The 24,852-nt window shown below is 37.1% G+C and overlaps 1 protein-coding gene across 8 annotated transcripts in view; it reads right to left on the reverse strand.

The window, feature by feature from the left end:
• Positions 1–441: 441 nt before the first annotated feature.
• LOC117227422 (uncharacterized) overlaps positions 442–24,852 on the reverse strand; it is a 278,167-nt gene continuing 253,756 nt past the window's right edge. For 7 of the 8 annotated variants that reach the window (XM_033482653.2, XM_033482673.2, XM_033482635.2 and 4 more), the window contains 5 exons: positions 13,695–13,918; positions 9,605–10,847; positions 5,228–5,695; positions 4,057–4,092; positions 442–1,257 (listed from right to left, as the gene is read on the reverse strand). In XM_033482653.2, coding sequence (XP_033338544.2) covers positions 658–1,257; positions 4,057–4,092; positions 5,228–5,695; positions 9,605–10,847; positions 13,695–13,918 — 2,571 coding nt within the window. In that variant the 3' untranslated portion in view covers positions 442–657. The remainder of the gene's footprint in view (positions 1,258–4,056; positions 4,093–5,227; positions 5,696–9,604; positions 10,848–13,694; positions 13,919–24,852) is intronic. The other variant, XM_033482663.2, reaches the window with a different exon arrangement.

A 24,852-nucleotide genomic window follows, 5' to 3' on the forward strand; every position in this document is an offset into this window, starting at 1 on the left:
CCTGCGTCTTTACTCGCTAGTTACAATTACCGTGTGTATGCATTCTACTTTAATCTCGCAAAATTATACAAGTCCCTTCAAGCGAGAAAAAAAAACACACAAACCGACGACGACTAACGAACGAAAGAAAAACAAAAACGGTCGTTCTCGCCGCGAACGAAAGGAAACGAAATTGATCAAAAAAGAAGATAAGCACGAGGAATATCTTCATAAACAAAAAAAAAGAAAAAAAGAACGAACGCAGATGAGTGAAAGAAAGTGGCATGATTCGGCAGTCGAAGGCTCGCCAGGAAAGGTCCTCGATAGAAAGAACGAAAAGCGTTTTTTAAGATCAACACACACGCGGGGACAGGGGGTGCGAATAAACCGTGAATTACATGTGTACGTAAGGATCTTACAGGCGTAAAACTTCTTAGTCGACAATAGATGGCCAGGACGATATAAATGGAACGATCTTTTTTCATTTTTTCCAGGCTAGAGTTTCGATTACATCATAGTCTCGCTACAACTGGTCAAACTATCAAAGTCTAATTGTAAATAAGGGCAATCCTTGTCGCAAAAAGTCGCGGCGCCGGCGCTGGCCGGCCCGTTACACCAGCCCTTCGGGTGTAACGTGTTCGTGAGGTAACATAGTACGTCTAGGATCTCGTTAATGCGCTAGGAGCCCGGGCTGGTGTTTTCGGTGCTCCTCCGTCTCGCCTCGAGTTCCTGAGCGAGCATCGTCACCTCCCAATTATTGTTTCCACCCTCGTGCGACTCCTCCTCGTCGTCGTCCTCGTCGTTCCCGCTGTCGCTTCTGTCCGGCCTGTCGTCGAGCTCGTCCTCCGACCGGCTGCTGTCGCTGTTCGATTCGAGATCGATCGCCACCTCGCCCTTCCACAACGTCTGCGGCATGATCGAGCTCGGCAACTCTTGGAGCTCCAGGGTCTCCTCCTCGGAGTGCTCCTCCCACGACCTCCTGTGCTGCGAGGTCGACTCCGTGCAGTGGGGCGAACGCGTGTAATGGGAACGGGCGGTCAGTACCGTGTCCACCGAGCCGTCCCTCATGAAAGGGTGATCCTCGCGGTCGTCGTCCAAATCCTCCTCCAGCGAGGCGTCGTGCTCCGTGCTGTCCCCGAGCGACTCGTCCGCGTTCTGCGACTCCCTCTGCTCCAGCTCTTGTATACGAGCCTGCAGCTGAGATATTATCTCGTCCCGCTTGCGTATCTCCAGCTCCAACGACGTGAACTGCCGACCGAACTTCGTCTGTATGTCCTCCTGAAATTTCGTTCGTCGACAGTGATTAACGAAAATATCGGTCACCGAGGTCTTGATTTCTTTTTCTTAAATTTCTCAGGGACTAGCCGTGAACGTTATGATATCTAGGGGATCTTGTTAAGAGGTTAATTGTGTTACAGTGTGTGATGAGCTTTTGTTTAAAATTGTTCTCAACTGTTTGTTGCACTGAATTTTAAAGTATTGGTAAAATTGTTTAGTGAGAAGAATCTTCGATTCTGAAAGGGATTATTCTATTTTATTGTTCTATTCTTTTCTATACGTTTCTTTCTACAGGGATGATTATACATATATTATAATAATATATAATAATAATAATATATTATATTTATAAATATAATTATAATATATTATAATATATAATAATAATAATAATATATTATAATAATTTTTTTTTCTATAAATTTCTTTCTACGTGGAAAATGATTATACATATATTATATTTATAAATATAATTATAATAATAATATATTATAATATATAATAATATAAAATAATATAAAAAATATAATATTATAATAATATATTACAATATGAAATAAATATAAAATAATATAAAAAATATAATATTATGATAATATATTATATTTATAAATATATGTATATGTATATGTATATCGTACATATATTTTCTAAAGAGTGAAACTAGGTCTGTAACGTGATATTTCTTTTCATTTCATGTAAACGTATTTCTTTCTTAAAATCGCACAATAATTATTTACTTCCTGAAGTGTGCAAAATATATTTTATATTATAACTTTCTACAGTCTTTAAAACCCTTTTTAATTCTTCAACATGGACAACGAAAAAAACGTCCTGCTGAATGCAATATTTTTGCGAAAGCTCTCTTACACATCGATTTCATCGAATATTTAACGAAATGATTTGGATTAATACACGAACGTAATTAAAGCAGTGATAATTCAGCGTTGCATCGGTGACGTTTGCGTGCAGTTACGGTGGTGTTATTGACGGATCGTATTTTACAACGCGCGGAAGAACAATACTGCGGGGAGGAGGGGAGGGGGGTAACTATCGTTCAGCAACCGAAAACCGAATTTGCATCGAAACCGACCAAACTTTTCTTCTCGAGGGGAGCAATTCAGGTTTTCAAGAAAGTCCGCGGATAAACTCGAAGTTTTCGTGCATTAACGCATAGTTTCATTTTCGACGGATGTGTCCGGCGCAATTTGCTTGCGAACTTTCGTAATATTCTCGAGTGGAAGAATACGTTCGGGGTCGGAGACGAAAATTTACAACTTCCAAAGTGGTCTGACTGTTTCCCTGTGCCATTCATGCTATGTTCGCCTTTTCTTTTTTTCTTTTTTTTTTCTTACCACCGCCAAGGAAAGGCGACGATTGTCGGCCGAATGTCTTCTGCGAAATTTTTAGGGAACAATTGCCGAGTCGCTGTTGCGCGTGGAACAAATGTGCTGGATTAATTGTTTATTGCATCTGAGAGGACATTGATTGTACAGAAACGGTGATTCGGAATTTTAAGGTCGAAGTGTTTCATTTAATTATATAGCAAATTTACTGTACAATAAATCAAAATTGATCTGGCAGTGCAATGTGAATTGTACCGAATGAGAACAAATTAATCGACAGTCAATGAAAATGTTGATGATTATGAGAAAATAAAGTTTAAAGAAATGTAAAATATTTTAAATAAAGTTTAAAGAAATGTGAAATTTTTGAAATAAAGTTATCACTATATGAAACTACAAATATGAAATTTCACGTGCAAACTTTGTTAGAACATTGCACATGGGTCTCTTCACGTTCATTGCCGCGTTGGTCACTTGGTAACGAACGCAGAACTTTCAGGTCACTCCGCGACTGCAAACGCAATTATATTTTCTGCATGTGATCATTTCAAAAACTCAACTTGCTTCGTATTTCAACAGTGTAATTCCAAACTGCTACACAGACACATACACAAAGTCGTAACAATTAACAATTATGAACCCCGAATTAGTTTTGAAAGTGGTGCTAAAAATGTATCAAGTGGGTGTTAATGAATTGATTTAGTTAAAATTCTATATTGTTCTTTTCAAATAGAATCATCATAGTGTATGATGCAATGTTATTTTGATATCTAGAATATTGATAAAAATAAAAATAAAAGATAAAAGTAAAAATAAAATTTTCAGATACGAAAGTGCAATTTGTAGATGCAAAAACAAACAGCAAACTTAGAATTTTGAAAGTATAAGGAAATTGTAAACAAACAGCGATAACTTTTCAATAAAATATAATAGAATACACAATATAATAGGTATATACAGGGTGTCCCAAAAATGTCTCGCAATCCGAAACATTTTCGGACAACAGGCGAGTTCCTCAGGTCGTCCGAAGCAACTTTTTCCTTTGCAAAAATATTCTCCGAGGCACCGTTAACGAGTTATTAACGAAAAACAGTGACCAATGAGAGGCGAGCTCGGCTGGCGCGAGGCGACCGAGCCAATGGGCGGAACTGGGCTTCGCGCGCTGGTCGGCAGGGCCGCCTCGCGTCAGCAGTACTCGATTCTTATTGGTCACTGTTTTTCGTTAATAACTCGTTAACGGTGCCTCGCAGAAAATTTTTGTAAAGGAAGAAGCTGCTTCAAATGATTCGAGGAACCCGCCATTTCCGGATTGCGAGACATTTTTGGGACACCCTGTGGAATTTTTTAGGTTACAGTTACGAGAATATGAATCAATGCAGGGTGCACAAATTGTATTTTTCGTGATAAGAGTGTATGTATAATTGAGGTATGAAAATAGCGCCACAAGCGTTACCATCTCAGAAATTTCGGGTCCTTGAAGAATGACACGCTTTAACATATGAAAAAATAGTATCGCAATTTATAATTTATTTATGACTGAAGTATTCTACGGATTATTTGTTCTCAATTTTATTGATTTGCTCAGTTTATGTATTTGTGATGCAAATGATAGTTTAAACTGCAATACAGTTTGAATTAACAAGTTTAATAAAGATTCTGAGCATAATGCATAAATATTCAAGCACAGTTCAAGCACAATTCCAGTACAATTCAAGTTCAATTCAAGTTCAATTCAAGTTCAATTCAAGTTTAATTCAAGTTTAATTCAAGTTTAATTCAAGTTTAATTCAAGTTCAATTCAAGTTCAATTCAAATTCAACTCAAATTCAATTCAATTCAATTCAATTCAACTCAACTCAACTCAATTTAATTTAATTTAATTTAATTTAATTTAATTTAATTTAATTTAATAATATATATAAATAAAATGCAAATCGGTGAAAACATTTAAACAACTTAAAAATGTAGCTTTTATATCATGCAATTAATACATACTGCTAATAGCAGCGACCAATCGTTGCTAATTTAATGAACTATTGCTGTGTCAATCTGGCCAATAACTGTGTTCTTTTCGTCATGTCCCCATTAAAGCATTTTCTTAATGTAAATTTTGTATCTTGTTTCTATAACTTTTATATGTTTTTCGATTATTAGACCTTCTCCGAATTATTTATATTGATATCATTCTCAAATTCGTTAAATTAGAATTAGTAATTCATTGTTTATGTGATACTATTCGTTAAAGGACCAATAACTGGGCATCTACAATGGCCCACAAAACTGATTGTACACCTTTTAAAACGCAACAACATGCATTTTCTCCTATCTTCAAAAACAAGCGAGTTATTCAGGTGACCTGTTTAAAATGCCCCACCCTGTATATTTCAATTCAACATAATAACAAATATATATATATATATGTTGAATTGAAATATATATAAATATATATATATATATATATATATATATATATATATATATATATATATATATATATATATATTATTATGTTATTATGTTATTATGTATATATATGTTATTATGTTGAATTCAATCCCAAGTTTTGCGGGCCACTGTATGTCTAGCTGAAACCATCTTCGAGAAATAGGAGAAAAGAAACTCACCAGACGACCTTTAATGACTTCTCTGATACCAGACACCAGCTCCCCAATGTATTCCTCTTCTCGTGGTCGGGATACCACTTGCAGGATACCTCCGCTGCCCAAAGGACGGAAACTGAGTTTATTGGGCGGTGGCAGTGAGGCCTGCTCTTGGGTATCCGGCAACTGAGACCCAAGCGGATAATTTCCCGGTATCTGCTCGGACGGTGGACTCTGCAGCGTGTACTTGTTAAACGTAACACTCTTCGAAAGTTTCGAATGCCTCGCAGCGTAGCCCTCGATGGTCTGCGCTCTCATTAATTTCCTCAATTCGGCAGTGGCCGCCTCGCGATCCGGAGTGCTCGTCGCCGAGGTGTCGGAGCTACCTGTACGGCTGCCGGCGGACAGTTTTTTCAGTATGCTCTTCAGATTCCGCCTCTCCAACGTTTCGTTCTCCGGCGACAATGGATCCGACGGCGATGATCGTCGATGCTGAAAAATATACCGTTTCAACGTAAGCGCGGTTCATTGTACGTGCTAATTCTTTTTGTTGTTTCGTTATCTCAAGGACATATCAAGGTTATGTCAAGGACATATCAAGGTTATCTCGAGGACATATCAAGGTTATGTCAAGGATATATCAAGGTTATCTCGAGGACATATCAAGGTTATGTCAAGGACATATCAAGGTTATCTCAAGGACATATCAAGGTTATGTCAAGGTTATGTCAAGGTTATTTAAATTAAAATATCATTTACGTACTTTGTTTATCTTCACTGTACATCTTGCTTAAAAATTTCATATGTTGACCTTGACATAACCTTGATATGTCCTTGACATAACCTTGATATGTCCTTGTCATAACCTTGATATGTCCTTGTCATAATCTTGATATGTCTTTGACATAACCTTGATTTGGCCTTGACATAACCTTAATATGTCCTTAACATAACCTTGACATAACCTTGATATGTCCTTGACATAACCTTGATATGTCCTTGTCATAACCTTGATATGTCCTTGACATAACCTTGATATGTCCTTGTCATAACCTTGATATGTCCTTGACATAACCTTGATGTGTCAAGTTTATGTCACTATCACGTAGTGACTGTTTACTATCACGTAGTAAAAAAAAATCCGGAAAGTTCTCGCTTCGTGATTTGTTCAATACTTCGAACGCGGCTCGAGTCCGTCCCGATCATCTGTCAAAGCCTCGTGCTGCGGGCTCTCGAACTTCGCGCCGTCACCTCTCATTGGTCAGTGTGTTCCGTTAATAACTCGTAAACAAAGCCGCAGATCGCATTTTCGCAAAGGAAAAAGTTACTTCAAATGACCTCAGCTACCCCTCATTTTCGGCTGTTAAAATAATTGTGCAACATCCTGTATATATATATGAATGTATATAAATATATAAACTATATATATTATATATATTACATATATGAATGTATATAACATATAAACTTTAAATGTTGTATTCTGGGAAATGAAAATTCATTGAAAATGATTTTTACGAAATAACTGATAGAACAAGATAAAAATAGTTCTTGATATTTGATAATGTCTAACTAGCTAGAGTCGAAAGTAATCTTTTTAAACGATTCTGTCATTAAGTATTCAAACTTTTATACTCAATTCTATTCAAACGATAAATACATAAATTCTGATATATGTTATTACTAAACCATGTACAATAAAATAAAAACTATTTGTTACAAAGAACGATATTGAAAGCATCGTAACACGATTTATTAAATAGTACATATCTATCATCGGATTCGAATGCATTATTCGGCATTAACAATATGTTGTACTATTGCTGTAAACGACAGTTTTATTTCGGCGCCTATTACGGATAAATTCCTCATTAGATTTATTAGCGCGAGCGCTTAAATCTGGGTTGCTGGTATTTCATGCGGAAACAGTATCTACCTCTCGAACTACCGAACTTCCTCGTTCAGCAGAGGCTACGCCGGTGAAAAGCGCATCCGAAATTTAGTTAGATGTTTACTTGTTGTAATTGTGGCTGCACGCAATACTATGCGTTAAATTATGTGTAATCGAATTTGTATTTCAATGTTAAACGAGATGTTTTCATTGCGAATGCCAGCATAGTATTACATCTGTGTTCGCGTTTGAACAGTGGGGAACTGTTTTGAAATTGACAATGTGTTCTGCACAGAGTTGTCTGCTTCTTACCCGTAATTAGAGCAATTTACTTTTTGTTGAAAATAGTTCAACAGTTTTATCACACACACACACACACACACACACACACAGAGAGAGAGAGAGAGAGAGAGAGAGAGAGAGAGAGAGAGAGAGAGAGAGAGAGGCAGAGAGGCAGAGAGGCAGAGAGGCAGAGAGGGAGAGAGGGAGAGAGAGAGAGAGAGAGAGAGAGAGAGAGAGAGAGAGAGAGGGAGAGAGGCAGAGAGAGAGAGAGAGAGAGAGAGAGAGAGAGGCAGAGAGGCAGAGAGGGAGAGAGAGAGAGAGAGAGAAGGAGAGAGGGAGAGAGGGAGAGAGGCAGAGAGAGAGAGAGAGAGAGAGAGACGCTCGCTCGCGCACACACAAATGCCTACTTATTTTCACTGTGTTGAACAACCTGTTCGAATTGCAAATTCATTTTCCTTTTTATGCAAAGCTGAAAAGGCGTTTAAGAATAAAAGAATAGATATTTTGAAAAATATACAAGAAATTTTGTTTTTCTACATATATAACAAATTTTCCATAATTTTTCTTCAGCTTGTCCACGATAGTAAATTCCAAGAATGATACGCAACGAAACAATTTAATGTAGGACATAATTTTGCACTTATCTAATTATGCTCAGTGTAGTTGTACAGTTATTATTATTCGACTTTTATTAACGATATAACGACTTTTATTATTCGACTATTATTAATATATGAATAACAATGTCAAGGTTAAATTTTTACTGTTAAATTTTATTTTACTTATATAATTACAGCGACAGTAGAACCAAACGAATTACACATTTAGTATTAAAAGTATACAGATGTAATCGAGAAATTACGTCAATATTCGATTTTATTTGAATCAGAAATATTTGTCCAAACTATATCATGTTTGGTCTCATTTTAATCAGACAACTGTCAGCGATGTGTTAGAAAAAAAATCAGTTTTAAGATGTTAAAATCGAAAAAAGTTATGTCATTGTATTACGAGTTGTCTTCCGGGAACTCGTCGCGTGACACGCTCAACCGACACGCTCGTCACGCGCTCGACTCCGTCGAACCTTAGCATCGGCGTAGCGAGAAAATCGATAAATTACAGGGCCGTAGCCACATCCCAGCGCGAACCTGAGAATACTGAAGCGGCGCGAGTCCGGGAGAAATGATTGTATTTGTAATGTCGAAAATTGGAACACGTCCGAATTGTTAATCGCGAAGCGCAAGCTTTTAAACGTAATAATGAAAACATTATTTATATAATTTGTATTATTTATATTATCGATCGTTGCGATTGATAATAAATCAACGCATTGCACAAGTTCGAAAGTGTTATATGTATGTAACAAAATTCTCGTGACCAAAGGACGCCTAAATTTACACATTTCGATAAGCATTTGTTTTCAATTATTTTGTTTATTTTCGTACATAATTATACTGTTGTGCATTGAACCATTTATTTTTATTAACCTCGCTACTTGGCACTTCGCCTTCTACATCACTCTAAGGGAAACCCTAAGTGTCCGCTACTTCCTTATAAAGTGGAATAAAGATTTCATTAACTATGAAACTATCCAATTACGAAACACAGATTAATAAGCCAGAAACTCGTTCCCCCAACGAGATGGCGTTTTACGTTTAGGTAGCGCCCTTAGCACTACTTATCAGCAACACTTTCCCTCCCCTCCCATTATACAGGGTACTCCATAATTATATTAACACCCGGAAAGAGGCGATTCCTGAGGTCATTTGAAGCAACTTTTTCCTTTGCAAAAATTTTCTGCGAGGCACCGTTCACGAGTTATTCACGAAAAACGCTGACCAATGAGAGATCGCTGACGCCCCGCCCTCGCGACCACTGCCGCTGCGTCAGCCGGGCGGCGCGACGCGGCATTGGCCGCAAGGGCGAGGCGCCGGCCGCACTCGCTCTCCGATTGGTCAGCGTTTTTCGTTAATAGCTCGTAAACAGAGCCACGGATTAAATTTTCGCAAAGGAAAAAGTTGCTTCGAATGACCTCAGGAATCATTCCTTCCTAATTATGTTAACACAATTATGGAATGCAGTTTCAAACGTCAACGCTTCTACCAAGCAATCGTGTCCCGCGAGACAAGCAGTTCCGCGTTGAAATCGTTACCGCGGAACTGGATCCACGTTTCCTTTTCACGATCGACTAACGGCCGGAAAACTTGGCGAAACTTTCGCGCACGTACCTGATTCAGTTTCTTCAATTTCCTCGCGTACTCGATGGCGCAAGCCTCCGAATGGCTCCTCGTCAAGTTACCGTCGAACTCGATCTCGGCGTTCTCGCCGCAATCGAGGCTGGAACTTCGGACGGCCTTCTCGAGCTCGGCCAGCTTCTGCCTCTCGTTGAGTATCTTCAGCTTCTTGACGAACGGCAGGCCGCAGTACTCGGGCGACAGGTCGTCGACGGACGCGTACATCTTGGTCTGCTGCCTGAGATGCACCAGGCTCTGTCTAATCTGCATCCTCTTCGACGGCGGGCTCCTCTGCGGCGAGTTCTCTTTGTTCGTCAGCGAGGCGTCCTTCAGCATCGCCCAGGTCTTCTTCGCGTTCGAGCCGTTCGAGCCGTTCGCCTTCTCCGCGTTCAAGACCGCCGCCGCCGCCGCCGCCGCCGCCGCTGGTTTGTTCGCCTGATCCAGGGACGCCTGCTTCGACGGCTGCTTCTGCGGCTGCTTCTGCGGCTGCTTCTGCGGCTGCTTCTGCGGCTGCTTCGTGGCTGGCTTCGGCGACGGCTCCTTCGTCTCCTCCGGTATCACGGTCTTCGGAAGCAACGGCTCTTTCGTCGGCGCTTCCTTGTCCTCTTTCGCCTGCGCCTCCTGCTCGTTCTTCGCCTTCAACAGCAGTATTCTCTGGAGGAACGGCAGATTCGGGTTCGTCGGGTTCTGCGCCTCCACCAGCGGCGGGTGCGGCGGGTGCTCCACCGGCTGCGTCTGCGTCTCCATCAGGTTGCGGCGCTCCTCGCGCTCCTCTTTCTCCTTCAGCAATCTCAGCCGCGAGATCAAAGGCAGGCCGGCACCGAGTGGCGACACCGGCGGCGGTTCCTGGACCGTCGACACCGTTGCCTCTTGGCAGTCGTCGATCTTCTGCTGCCTCTTCAGGGCCGGCGCTTTCGGCGTCAGCGGCTGAAGCTCGAGGCTCTCCTCGGGCCTAGTGTTCCGGCGACTTTTCCTCAACACGTTCTTCAGGCCCTTCACGTCGCTCTTCAGCTTGTCGACGATCCTTTTCCCGGTGCTGTTGTCCGAGGAGTCGTGCCCCGGCGATGTTGGCTGTCGCGACGCGCGCGCCACCTTCTGCGCCTCCATCAGCCGTTTCCTGCCCAGGTTCTGCAGGATCTCTTGCGCCTCCGGGTAGTCCTTCATCGCCGCCAGCACGTCCTCGCGGGACAAGCTGAACAGCTCGGAGTATCCCACTGATCGGACGTCGGCTGTGCGTCTGAAATTTCAAGGTCATTTTCGATGTCGTTATTTTGTCGGTGGTGCTGTTAGCGGAGACCTAACGAAGATTCGAACACTAAGACGATAGAAATACGTTAAATGTGCCAAAATGTATGATAGATATTTATACACGGCTCAGATGTACAGGGTGTCCCAAAATTATTGCGTTCTCGGGAACCGAGGGGTTCACGAGGTCATTTGAAGCAACTTTTTCCTCAGCGAAAATGCGATCCGCGGCTTCGTTTGCGAGTTATTAGCGAAAAACGCCGACCAATGAGAAGCGAGATCAGCTGGCGCGTGGCGGCCGAGCCAATGAACGGAACTGGGCTTCGCGCGCTCGTTCGCTGCGCCGCCTCGCGCTAGCCGAGCTCGCGTCTCATTGGTCGGCGTTTTTTGCTAATAACTCGTTAACGATGCCTCGGAGAACATTTTTGTAAAGGAAAAAGTTACTTCAAATGGTCTCAGGAACCCCACATTTCTCGGAAATACCATAATTATGGGACACCCTGTATAGGTTATATTTTAAGATACGGTTTATGTTTTTAGAACTCTACCTGTGGCTCTAACAGATATGTTTTGAGTTGTAAACATTATTTACTTCTTGAAAGACAAAATCTAATGCACTCGAAGGCGTATTAGTAACATTTTTATTTTCATCGATTGTCAGTGATATTTTGTTTTATCGTATTTCTAATATAAGATGTACTCTTATTTCTTACTTCAATGTTGTCAAAAGTTAAATTTTTAGTTCGAGAAACAAGAAAACACAAGCAATTATATATTCATTTATGGAATTATTTATTTATAGAATCATTTCCGAATTATTTGCTCTTAAATGATTAAAATTATTAAAAGTAAAGTTCCATTTGTTGGAGAATATCTTTGGACAATACTCCTCGTGTTTGTTTCTCTTCTACAGGGTGTCCCAAAAATGTATATTAATTAAAATGTATATTATTATGATTATGAAACTGCAAAGAAACTGCAAAGGTTGAAAAATTCTCCAAATAAATGTTCTAACAACGTTGTCACAACTTTTTCATAGATGTTTATACTTGTATCGTACGTTTTGTCCAGAATTACACTGATATTTGTATGCAGGTATCAAATATCGTAGTTACGGAAGTTGTATGTAAAATGCTGGTGGAACTTTTCATTCGATCATTTCGCAAGGTATGAACGTACCGGACCGGAATAACAGATTTTTTGAAAGTTTTCCCATTCGTCATCTGTTTAGTATGCGTTTTACGTACCGGATACGGATACTATGAAACTCGTGCGGTATTTCATATACATATTTTCATAGAGAAAATTTCACGAAATAAAGACGGCGGATCGATCAGCTGAGAAACTGTAACGTTGGAATTATTGGACGCACAAGAATATCTTGTTTCGTACATTAGAATTTCCATGATAAAACGAACTGATTATTCTCAAATCGTGTTCACTTCAATTACAGTTTCAGTTTGTACGCTCGCATAAATTACGGATATTATCAAAGAGAAGCGAAGAAGAAACGTTTGGAGGGATTTATTCTTTTTCCTATTATTTTTAATCTGCAGACAATAGAATAACATGTTACTCGATTTGCAATCTTCGATTATAAAAATATCAAATATGAGTAACAATAATAGTAAGTAATAATAGTAAATAATGATAGTGATATTAGTAATAATAAGTAGTAATAATAATAATAATCGATTATAAAATATAAATATAATTATATAAAATATTAAATGTTGCCTATATGTATAATAATAGTAATAAAATATAATAATAATAAATAATAATAGTAATATAAGTAATAATAAGTGGTAATAATAGTAATAATCGATTATAAAGTATAAATATATAAAATATCAATTGTTGCCTATATATATAATAGTAGTTATAAAATATAATAGTAATAGTAATCGATTATAAAATATAAATATAATTATATAAAATATCAAATATTGCCTATATATAGGCAAAATTTAATAAAAAAAAGTAATACAAAATATTACAAAATAATACAGAAGAATACAGAATTATACAAAATAATAGAAAAACAGTGTCTAATTAAAATTTTGTGCGTTAACAAATGACTGATGAGTGGAATTATATAGTGAATAGATTTTGTAGTAGGCATTCCGAATGCTTCTTGATGGATCTAAATATTTTGTATAATAGCAACGCGATGCAAGGAATAAATCCGGATGGTGTTTACTTTCTTGGTTGGTGTAAGAATTGTGCTACGTTGTACAGTGAATGCATTGCATTTTTATTGCCCGCTGGTTACTGTTCTGTTGAACAAGACAAATATTTGCATTCTCTCTTGAGGCACTTCCAGACACGATCTACAATTCAAATTTAACGTTGCGCGATTTTTCATCTGCCTTTCTAAAAAAATGAAAAAAACAAAACGAGTCGAACGCCCACATTCTACATAAAAAATACACGTTCACAACAACGTACTATTACTTGGAAATATGCTTATATATAATATATATAATATAAATAACGAATTTTAACAATATTATTTAATTATTTTGAAAATATGTACATATGTTTATGGTAAGTCGATTTCTCGTTGACGTAGCTACTTATATAGTGTGTTCAGATTAAACGTGCACGTACACTCTATTATATTCCTAAACATTTTGCAGAATGTTTAAATACACTGTATATATTGTATATGTATATATATGTATATATGTATATATACAGTATATTTAAACATGCTGAAGAATGTTTAGGAAAATAATAGAGTGTATATGCACGTTCAAACTGAACACACTATACATTCTGAAGAAATTAAAGAAACACTTTAGTACTATACATTTAGTACTATACAGTTACTTACTTATTTAATCCATCGAGATTGAGTATACCAATCTCCCCAAAAAAGTCTCCAGCTTTCATGGTGGTCAGCACTCTGCCGGTCTCGCTGATCACCTCTAAGATTCCGTCCGCTATTATGAACATTTCCCTGGCCACTTCGCCCTTTCGGCATATCGAATCGCCAGGTGTGAATATGTACGCTTTCATTTTTAGGACGAGGTCGTGCAGGAATTCAGGTTGACATTCCTGAAAATAGAATAACAGATTGAGAAGAACAACTCAAGAATGAATTTCTCTATTAATATTTTTCAAATCTTCAGTGTCTAGTTTTTAATTCTTAAGAATGACGAATATATGGATTTTGTCTTGTTCGAATAATTATGTATTATAAATAATTATAGTTATATATTATATAATTCATATCGTTATAATTATATATTATATAATTCATATCATTATAATTATATATTATACAGGGTGTTCCACAATTATTTTAACTGCCGAAAATGAGGGGTAGCTGAGGTCATTTGAAGTAACTTTTTCCTTTGCGAAAATGCAATCCGCGGCTTCGTTTACGAGTTATTAACGAATAACGCCGACCAATCGGAGAGCGAGCGCGACCGGCGCCCCGTCCTTGCGACCAGTGCCGCGTCGCGCCGGCCATCTGGCGCAGTGGTGGGGGTCGCGAGGGCGTGGCGTCAGCCGCACGCGATCTCTCGTTGGTCAACGTTTTTCGTTAATAACTCGTGAACGAAGCCGCGGATTGCATTTTCGCTAAGGAAAAAGTTATTTCAAATGACCTCAGGAGCCTCCATTTCCCAATTACGAGACATTTTTGAGACACTCCGTGTATTCATTTTGATAATAACTAGACTGCGAATTTTACGCATTTATGGCAAAAATGAGTTGATCAATCCCAAAACAGTAAAAGCATTTAGAGAATTTAGAAACATTATTGCATTATTTGCAACTCATTGAAATTATTAATAAAAGAAATAAATATATCTGCAGCTCCCGTATATTGCAATTAATGCAGATTTTCGTTTTCCATAAAAATCCGCGGTCTAGTGATCGCATTTCTTATAGTTGCAGTGAACATGAATTCGTAGAACGCGAAATTCGTTGGGATTGTAACCAGAGCGTCGCAGCATTCCGAAAAATCGAATTAACCTTCGACGAGCCTTGAAACGAAGGCAGCGGTGTGTCAATTAACCCAGAAAATATCCAAGCGAATTTTCTAAAAATACACAGGATTTTGGCTGGTCGCTGTTAAAATGGGAAAGCCGAGGGCGTGTAATTGTTTACGATTGGCTGGGTTCACTGGTCGAGTTGCTCGACGAGGAGAATGAATGGGATTATTGAGAGGCGGCAATGTGGGACAGAGCACAGAGAAAATTCTCGCACGGCTCCAAGGTCTTCAATTCACCCAAATTAGTAATTGTTATAAAATGTCAATGGAAGTCATTTTGCTCGCAAATGTGTTACTCACACATATTGGTCCATGGAAACCTTTCGCATTTATATTTACGAATGAAACATCAAATTTCTCATTTCGACGTGAAATCGATTTTAATGTATCGCGAAAGAATGTTAAATCGAAAGTTAATAGGTGAAAACAAATAAATGTCGCGTAACAACTTCTCCATTGAATTTTTGAGCGGAAAACATACGAACGCATTGTACTTTTTTTTAAAAGGAATATCGAATTTTTTGTAAATATTCTAGACATTATAAAGCGTTCAATTTTATGCCACATATTGCTTGAACGTTCTTCAATATTGTGATATTATTATATTTAAAGATTTGAACGTGATCTTGATATTAAAATAACTGTCTACTTTTTTTTCCTTTCAATCAGTATGAGTAAATTAATTTTTCTGACTTATGGTATTTCCATTTTATACGACAAAGTGCATTTTATGCATTGCAGTCTTGTGACTCATACAACAGTGACAATTTTTTATCTCTAAACTTTGATAATATAAAAATTATCTTGGCACGTGATGTAACAATTTTAGTGGTGCCTCAGAGTCGCCACACGAGTGCAAAGGTTTAACACCTGAAAAGGGGTGATTCCTAAGATCATTTCAAACAACTTTTTCCTTAGCGAAAATGCAATCCGCGGCTTTGTTTATGAGTTATTAAGGAAAAACAGTGACCAATGAGAGGCGAGCTCGGCTGACGCGAGGCGGCTAGTTCGAGGCGGAGCCTAGTTCCGCTGATTGGCTCGGCCGTCTCGTGGCAGCTGCTCTCGCCTCTCATTGGTCACTGTTTTTCGCTAATAACTCGTGAACGGAGCCTCGGATTGTATTTTCGCTAAGGAAAAAGTTACTTGAAATGATCTCAGGGATCATCCTTCTCCGGGTATTAACATAAATATGGGACACCCTACATAGTATTTACTTAGCATTATATAAAGCAATTTTTATACTTCGACAAAAAATAATATACAAATTTTATTATGTGTCTTACTTGTTAGTAATAGGTTATTTTAACCGCATTTATATTTTGTATTCCGTGTCTCAAAAAGTATCGATAGAAAAATTCGTTTTGGAGTAATTTTGCAAGTAATTAATAGACTGCGGATTTTTGTGCAAAATAAAAATTCTCTGCATCAATTGCAAAAAACGGAATATAAATAGCAAGTTCTTTCCTTAATCATTTTATTAGATATATTGTTGAATTCTTTGAATCATTTTATCATTTTGAATCGTGACTACTCAATTTCGGCATAAATGCATAAAATCCGCAGTACGGTAATTAATGATTTGACGTAAATATCGCATTAACTTCATTGCCAGGGTGTTAATGGGTTAACTGGTGTGATCGCGTACGCAAAGTGCCTGGAATTAGTACCCTCTTATTGATTCTCTGATGACGACCTTGCGGCTTCTACACTCGCGAACGATATTGAGAGGAGGGTGCCCGCCTTGGTGCGTATTACCGGATGCTTGTCATCGTCAGGGTCAGGGGCACAGAAAGGCATGCACTGTCCCGCTTGTTAGTCCGCGATTTTTCACTCTCTTGGTAATCCCGATACAGACACGTTTCGAATAAATGGAATCGCCATTCTTCAATCGTCTACAAATTGCGGTGTAAAAAACGTTTAGAAACTGTCTCAGGTAAACTTCTCACATCTTGAAGACTTTAACAAAGTTTGATTTACTCTGTAGATCTTAACGGAAATTGCTTTTCATGTTTCGTGTACAAAATAATTATTTGTAACAGATTCGAAAAGAAATGTTATTTCATATAATAATATATTTATAATATTATATATTATTAATATATTATTATTAGTATATTAATTAGTATATTAGTATATTATATTATATTATATATTATTAGTATATTAATAATATATTAATAATATATAATATAATAAAAGAAATGTTATTTCATATAATAATATATTTATAATATTATATATTATATTATATTAATAATATATAATATTATAAATATATTATTATAATAATAATAATATATTAATAATATATATTATATTATATTATATATTATTAGTATATTAATAATATATTAATAATATATATTATATTATATATATTATATCATATATATTATATATATTATAGTATATCTGTAAAATCATTTAAGTATCTCAACTAGTACTTCATTTAATACATAAATAAATAAGTATTTCTCTCTCTCCTCAAGGGAAATAGTATTTGCGAATATTTGTATTTCTGAATTCATTTTTACCCAAGTCTAGTTGGAACAGAATGCATCACCAATGGGTGCTGTTCCAAATTGTGCAATATGTACCTTCTTAGCACACGATTTACCTTTTTCATTCGCGCAGATTACGTTTAGGAACTGAATTGTATTCGACGAAACTTCTTGGAACGTAATACACACAACGAACTGAGACATTTACTTTTTGCATTGTAAAAATAATAGAATGTTAATGATAGCGTCAGCGAACGCTGCCGGCAGACCGAAAGTTCCATCTTGCAGTCTGTTTGTCCATTGCAACTGCGTCTGAATTCTGAAGGTTCGTTAGTCTACGAACTTAATTGTTTGCATCTCCAGCTGTAACCGACAATGGATTAGCGCGGCAGAAACTCAATTGTTTCTGGTCGTCGATTCTAACTGCTTACTAACCGAAAGCCTATCACTTCAGACTCTCCGCGCTGTGTAGCGATATCTTACCGACTAATTATTATTGTTGGCGAGAGTGTATTTCACTGGCATGTAAACACAACTTTGTACGCGACCGCGTAAACGAAACTCCAATTAGTGTCGAATTTCAATGGATCTCTCTCGGACGAAATACAAGTGGGCAGCAGTTCGATATGTTATTTCTAAAAGCAAACTATAGTAATCGAAATAATTCACTGTTTCAAATCGTTATTTTCAATTTTCTTACGAATAAAATGTGCCCGAAGGTGATTACATTTCCTTTGACATTTTTATCAAGTAAATACAGCATTTATATCTACTGTAGTATTTACAATATTTATATCTACTGTAGTATTTACAATATTTATATCTACTGTAGTATTTACAATATTTATATCTACTGTAGTATTTACAATATTTATATCTACTGTAGTATTTACAATATTTATATCTACTGTAGTATTTACAATATTTATATCTACTGTAGTATTTACAATATTTATATCTACTGTAGTATTTACAATATTTATATCTACTGTAGTATTTACAATATTTATATCTACTGTAGTATTTACAATATTTATATCTACTGTAGTATTTACAATATTTATATCTACTGTAGTATTTACAATATTTATATCTACTGTAGTATTTACAATATTTATATCTACTGTAGTATTTACAATATTTATATCTACTGTAGTATTTACAATATTTATATCTACTGTAGTATTTACAATATTTATATCTACTGTAGTGTTTACAATATTTATATCTACTGTAGTATTTACAATATTTATATCTACTGTAGTATTTACAATATTTATATCTACTGTAGTATTTACAATATTTATATCTACTGTAGTATTTACAATATTTATATCTACTGTAGTATTTACAATATTTATATCTACTGTAGTATTTACAATATTTATATCTACTGTAGTATTTACAATATTTATATCTACTGTAGTATTTACAATATTTATATCTACTGTAGTATTTACAATATTTATATCTACTGTAGTATTTACAATATTTATATCTACTGTAGTGTTTACAATATTTATATCTACTGTAGTATTTACAATATTTATATCTACTGTAGTATTTACAATATTTCTGTAGCGAGTGAAGAGCGTGCGCGTTAAGTCTTTCTAACATATCTGTATAATCGTCTATCTGGAGCTCATCTTCGCTCATTCGTGTTTCAACGTTTTGCCATTGTTCTAATAAAAAACACGAATAAATACATAGGTTGAAAATTTCTAAGTGTTATTACTAACTCACAAGATGATATTTACCAAAAAAACTTTTACCAAACAATTTATTTACCAAAAGAAGAATCACTTTTTCGATTTTCTCACTCGTTAGATCTATCTATACCGCTCGACGCTTCGAACCAGACTGAGTTCAGCTTTGAAAATCTTTTCCTCCAGATTTTATGATTACAAATCTCATTATACAGTGCGTGCTATGTTCGCATACCGATCTTTCTTCTACAAACTTGCCTTATCGCTCTTTTCAAGTGGCGCCTTTGAAGTGCTCGGACCGTCGTGAGCACGCCTCTCGCGTTCTCGTCAAAACCCGCCGACATTTCTTGTATATATCTTAGTAATTTTACTATATTTTGATTCGATTTCTTGAACATGCATGTCTGAAAAAGTTGCGCCGAAATAACTCAATTCCCCGTAATCACTAATCAACTTTAATGTCCCACGAGAGGGGACATCCGAGTGATATGCTAGAATTACGATGTCCCACGAGAGGGGACAGCGGAGTGCAAAGGGTTAAAACCGCTCGAAATTATGAGCCGGCGAATACATCGCAGCATTTACTAAACGGTGTCAATTATTTCCTTAGTGCGACGACCCTCCAATTGAAATGCGGAAAGAGTATCGCGTTTCCGATATATCTGTGTTTGCGTGCTGGTGGCCGGGCAACATCGTGCTCAATGGATGGTTTTGTGTAAGAAACGACGAGAAGTAGTGGCAAAGGGCGAGATTTTCTTTCGCAACATCGGCGTCTGAAGGGTCTCTAAGGCGTGGGTGGTCGAGTCAGGAGAATCGACGTGCTTCTTGCCTAGACACAGGCGTCCTTGGCTCACGGCGTTGATACCTCGCTGATGGTATGCAGATGTTGAAGTTGAAACGAGGGACGAGGTACTTGAAGCGGAGACACTTTCCCTGGCTGACTTTCCCGGAGTAGAACAACAATTTCGCAGAGATAGAATTCGACGCGAAAGATAGATCCTGTCGAAGATAGAAGCGCTTCGACCTTAGAGTTCGAGTATTCGAACCAACGAGAACTTGTCGTACCCGAGGGCGATGTCTGATATTGTCGACTCTCGCAAAAATTATTATTTCTTTGTTTATACACTGTATGTATAATACGTGATGTAAACGAATCATCGAAATATTTTCCATCGTGTCGAATGAATTTTTGCTACAATGATATAAGTATAATTCTATAATTATGAGAAAGAAATTTTTGCTACAATGATAAGGATAATTATAGAACTATGCTTATGAGGAAGAAATTTTTGCTACAATGATAAGCATAATTCTATAATTATGATAAGCATAATTATAGAATTATGCTTATCATTGTAGCAAATATTCATTCAACACGATGGAAAATATTTCGAAGATTCGATTAGACTATTACGAACAACTATAAAAACGAGCTGCAAGGCTCGAACAATCGTATCCCCTCTTCCCAAATTGTCAATTTTCGTGCACAATCTGAGCGTCAGTTAGGGAGACATTACGTATAAATTTTATATATGTTTTTAGACTGTTGGAATTACTAATATAATTATTATTAATTATTAATAATTATTTACATTCATCATTTCCAGTGAAAACACGTATATACATAATATGTCATATATTTAAACATTTAGAATCAAGATTATCAGTCATTATATTGACAATTTACGAAACGTACTTACATATACTTTATAAAATCTTATTGCAGATTCAAATAATTATAAAAATCAACGTCTACCATTTTCCCCAAGAATTTCTGCCGATTATAATATTCCGAAAAATCCTTTTTACGCGCCGTGCAGCAAACTAATCCTCCTAAGTCCTTAAAGTAGCTCAAGTCGTTTGGTCGACTTCGAAGAAAACTGTTCCGTTTGAGGGATGTGCGGAGACTTTTCTGGCTGACTAGGTATGTATTCTGAACGTTTTTGGAATAGCAGAAGTCTTCAAGAAGTATAACGGAATATCTTCAAGAAAGTTTTTGTTTTAAACGAATACCAAATTCCAAAAAACCAATCACTCGAATCCCGAGGAAAGGTCGGCGATCATTACGGATTTCACTGTTTGAACTGGCAGAGGAAACTCCGACGTGCGTCAGTCAAGACGAAGTGCATGTGGCAATTAATCGGAATTGATGGTCGTTGCTTTCCTTAACCGCACCAAAATTCAAGAGACACTTCAAGGCAGACGCTGTTTTCCGGAATTCCGTTCTACTTTCGATTCTGCACGGACTTCGGCAACGATGCACACTAAACTCCGTTGTGCACCGCTGAATGCACTGCAGATTTATCGAGAGTTCTTTAAACGATTCGCATTGAACGGACGTGGACGTGTTTATGGCGGAGTAGTTGAATTGAACAAGTTAACGTAGCTTTTTGGTTGCAAGGCAGAGTCTGTTTTCCTCTTCGAGATGCCGTCGATTTAAGTATACAGCAATGTCTCTCGAATTGACGCTCAGATTTTCCACAAAAATGGACAATCTAGGAGGAGGAGATACGATTATTCGATCCTTGCGGTTCATTTTTATAGTTACGAATTGTCAACAATTATAAAAACGAGCTGCAAGGTTCGTATAATCGTATCTGCTCTTCCAAAATTGTCCATTTTTAAATATAATCTGAGCGTCACTTAGGGAGACATTATTGTACAGTGATGTCTCTCTAATTGACGCTGAGATTGTATTAAAAAATAGACAATTTGGGAACAGAAGGAGGCGCAAAATAACCTTGCGCTTCGATTTTATAATTGTTAACAATTGGCGAGTGGAAAAACGAGCCACGAAGTTCGAACAATAGTATCGTCTTTTCCCGAATTGTCCATCTTTCTGCAGATTGTATTAAAAAATAGACAATTTGGGAACAGAAGGAGGCGCAAAATAATCTTGCGCTTCGATTTTATAATTGTTAACAATTGGCGAGTGGAAAAACGAGCCACGAAGTTCGAACAATAGTATCGTCTTTTCCCGAATTGTCCATCTTTCTGCAGATTGTATTAAAAAATAGACAATTTGGGAACAGGAGGACTCGCAAAATAACCTTGCGCTTCGATTTTATAATTGTTAACAATTGGCGAGTGGAAAAACGAGCCACGAAGTTCGAACAATAGTATCGTCTTTTCCCGAATTGTCCATCTTTCTGCAGATTGTATTAAAAAATAGACAATTTGGGAACAGGAGGAGGCGCAAAATAACCTTGCGCTTCGATTTTATAATTGTTAACAATTGGCGAGTGGAAAAACGAGCCACGAAGTTCGAACAATAGTATCGTCTTTTCCCGAATTGTCCATCTTTCTGCAGATTGTATTAAAAAATAGACAATTTGGGAACAGGAGGAGGCGCAAAATAACCTTGCGCTTCGATTTTATAATTGTTAACAATTGGCGAGTGGAAAAACGAGCCACGAAGTTCGAACAATAGTATCGTCTTTTCCCGAATTGTCCATCTTTCTGCAGATTGTATTAAAAAATAGACAATTTGGGAACAGGAGGAGGCGCAAAATAACCTTGCGCTTCGATTTTATAATTGTTAACAATTGGCGAGTGGAAAAACGAGCCACGAAGTTCGAACAATAGTATCGTCTTTTCCCGAATTGTCCATCTTTCTGCAGATTGTATTAAAAAATAGACAATTTGGGAACAGAAGGGGGCGCAAAATAACCTTGCGCTTCGATTTTATAATTGTTAACAATTGGCGAGTGGAAAAACGAGCCACGAAGTTCGAACAATAGTATCGTCTTTTCCCGAATTGTCCATTTTTGTGCACAATCTGATCGTCAATTCGAGAGACATTACTGTAGTAACGTTTCAAACTCCTGCACAATCAATTCACAATGAATCTACATAATACTTTTGTGGGCCACTGTACGTAAATCCCATTTTCTACAGCACGCTTCATTAATGGACGAACCTGCAATTATAATAAATAATGGTATATCGTTTCGTTTCCAAGTATCTACTTCTGTTCTCACAAAAATTTTCACTCTCATTATATTCGAACGCTTTAGAACCTTTTAGGACCACGTTTACCACTTTTCACCCAACTATGAAGCTCAAACAGCCCCATACATAAAGGATGACCCGTGTGATGACCTCATGGCAATAGATTCTATGAATACATGAATAATTAAAGCCCTATAATAGGTGTTCAAAATGATCTCTTTGCATCTAAACGCGAGCATGCTATTGATTGCATGAAAATGTCGAGCTTAATTAAGGCGCTGGGCAAGCTCATACGTGAAATATATATCGCTGTTGCTGCGTCTTGATCAAAGAAACTTGATACCCTTTTACTGAAGACCAATCTTTTCAAGGTTTACTCGAATGATACTGACGTGGCAATGTTTCCGAAGTATACAGGGTGTTCCAAAAATGTCTCGCAATTCAGAAGCGGGGAGTTCCTGAGGTGATTTGAAGCAACTTTTTCCTTAGCGAAAATGCAATCCGCGGCTTCGTTTACGAGTTATTAACGAAAAACACCGACCAATGAGCTCCGAATAATTCTTTATTCGAATGAATTTTTATCTAAATAAATTTCTTTGGCTATCTGGTTCGTCAGTTTTTAATAAAAATATACGTTACATAATGTATTATAATAATATAGTAAATATACGTTATCTAATAATAAAACACAGTTTTTCATTCGCCACGTTGTAAAGACTAAAAATGTTGCTTATCTTTCGTCGATTTAATTATAAATAACACAGTACGTTTAGCATCGTGCTTGGACAAACGAAAATGTTTAAAGCAAATGTCATATTTGGAACGCGATAAAGCAAAGCCAGCGATGAAAATTTGAATTTGTTTTTTATTCAACACCTAAATTGAACGAAAACGAAGAAGAGGCGAACGAAGGGGGAGGAACAAAAATCTGGAAATCCATTGGGATTAAGGGCGACGAGTGAAAGGTTAAGTGTCACACCGGCAGCGAAATTCCGTGAACAAATAAAATTATTTTCAAGAGGAAATCTCGTTCGTCGTGTGCTCGACGACCTTCCCCGTTGCGGTATTACAGCCTAATGAAGATTGGGGACTAAAGGAGATGTAAAATTTTCCCGTCGAAATCGAGTAGCTTCTCCGAAGCGTTTCTTACAGCGGTACGTACGGTGTACTTTAATTTCTCGTTCGCGTTCAATCGTCGCTTCCCAGGACAGGAATCTGAAAACCGACTTATTAAAAAAAAAAGAGAGAAAAAAAACAGAAGATAGAGCAGTTAAATGTCGCCCTTAATCCCAATGGATTTTCAGATTTTTTCCCCTTTGATTCTCCTCTCTTCGTTTTCGTTCAATTTACGTGTCGAATAAAAAACGAATTCAGATGTTAACCCTTTGCACTCGTAGCTGTTTTAACTGTAAATATAAAGTCATTTTTCTCTAACTTATAGTGTTTTTATTTTATATGGCAAAATGCATTTTATGCATATGAAATTGTCTCTTGGGAGTCACACAACAATGACACTCTTAACAATTTTTTCAATCTAAATTTTGTTCATATAGAAATGACTTTAAAACGTGTGATGTATCAAATTTTAGTGGTGCCTCCTCAGAGTCACCACTCCAAAGGGTTAATCGCTGGCTTTGTTTTATCGAGTTCCAAATATGAGTTCTAACAGTCGCATAACAATTATGTAAACATTTTGCTTTAAACATTTCCGTTGTTCTATATACTATACCTAATTCTATACATATACTAACTATATACCTAATTCATCTTATACAACTTATATAGCTCTTAAAATCCCATCTCATTTAAATTTTAGTTAATTTTCATTAACTT

Source organism: Megalopta genalis, chromosome 16 (assembly GCF_051020955.1).
Source record: "Megalopta genalis isolate 19385.01 chromosome 16, iyMegGena1_principal, whole genome shotgun sequence".
In the NCBI taxonomy this organism is placed as follows: Eukaryota; Metazoa; Arthropoda; class Insecta; order Hymenoptera; family Halictidae; genus Megalopta; species Megalopta genalis.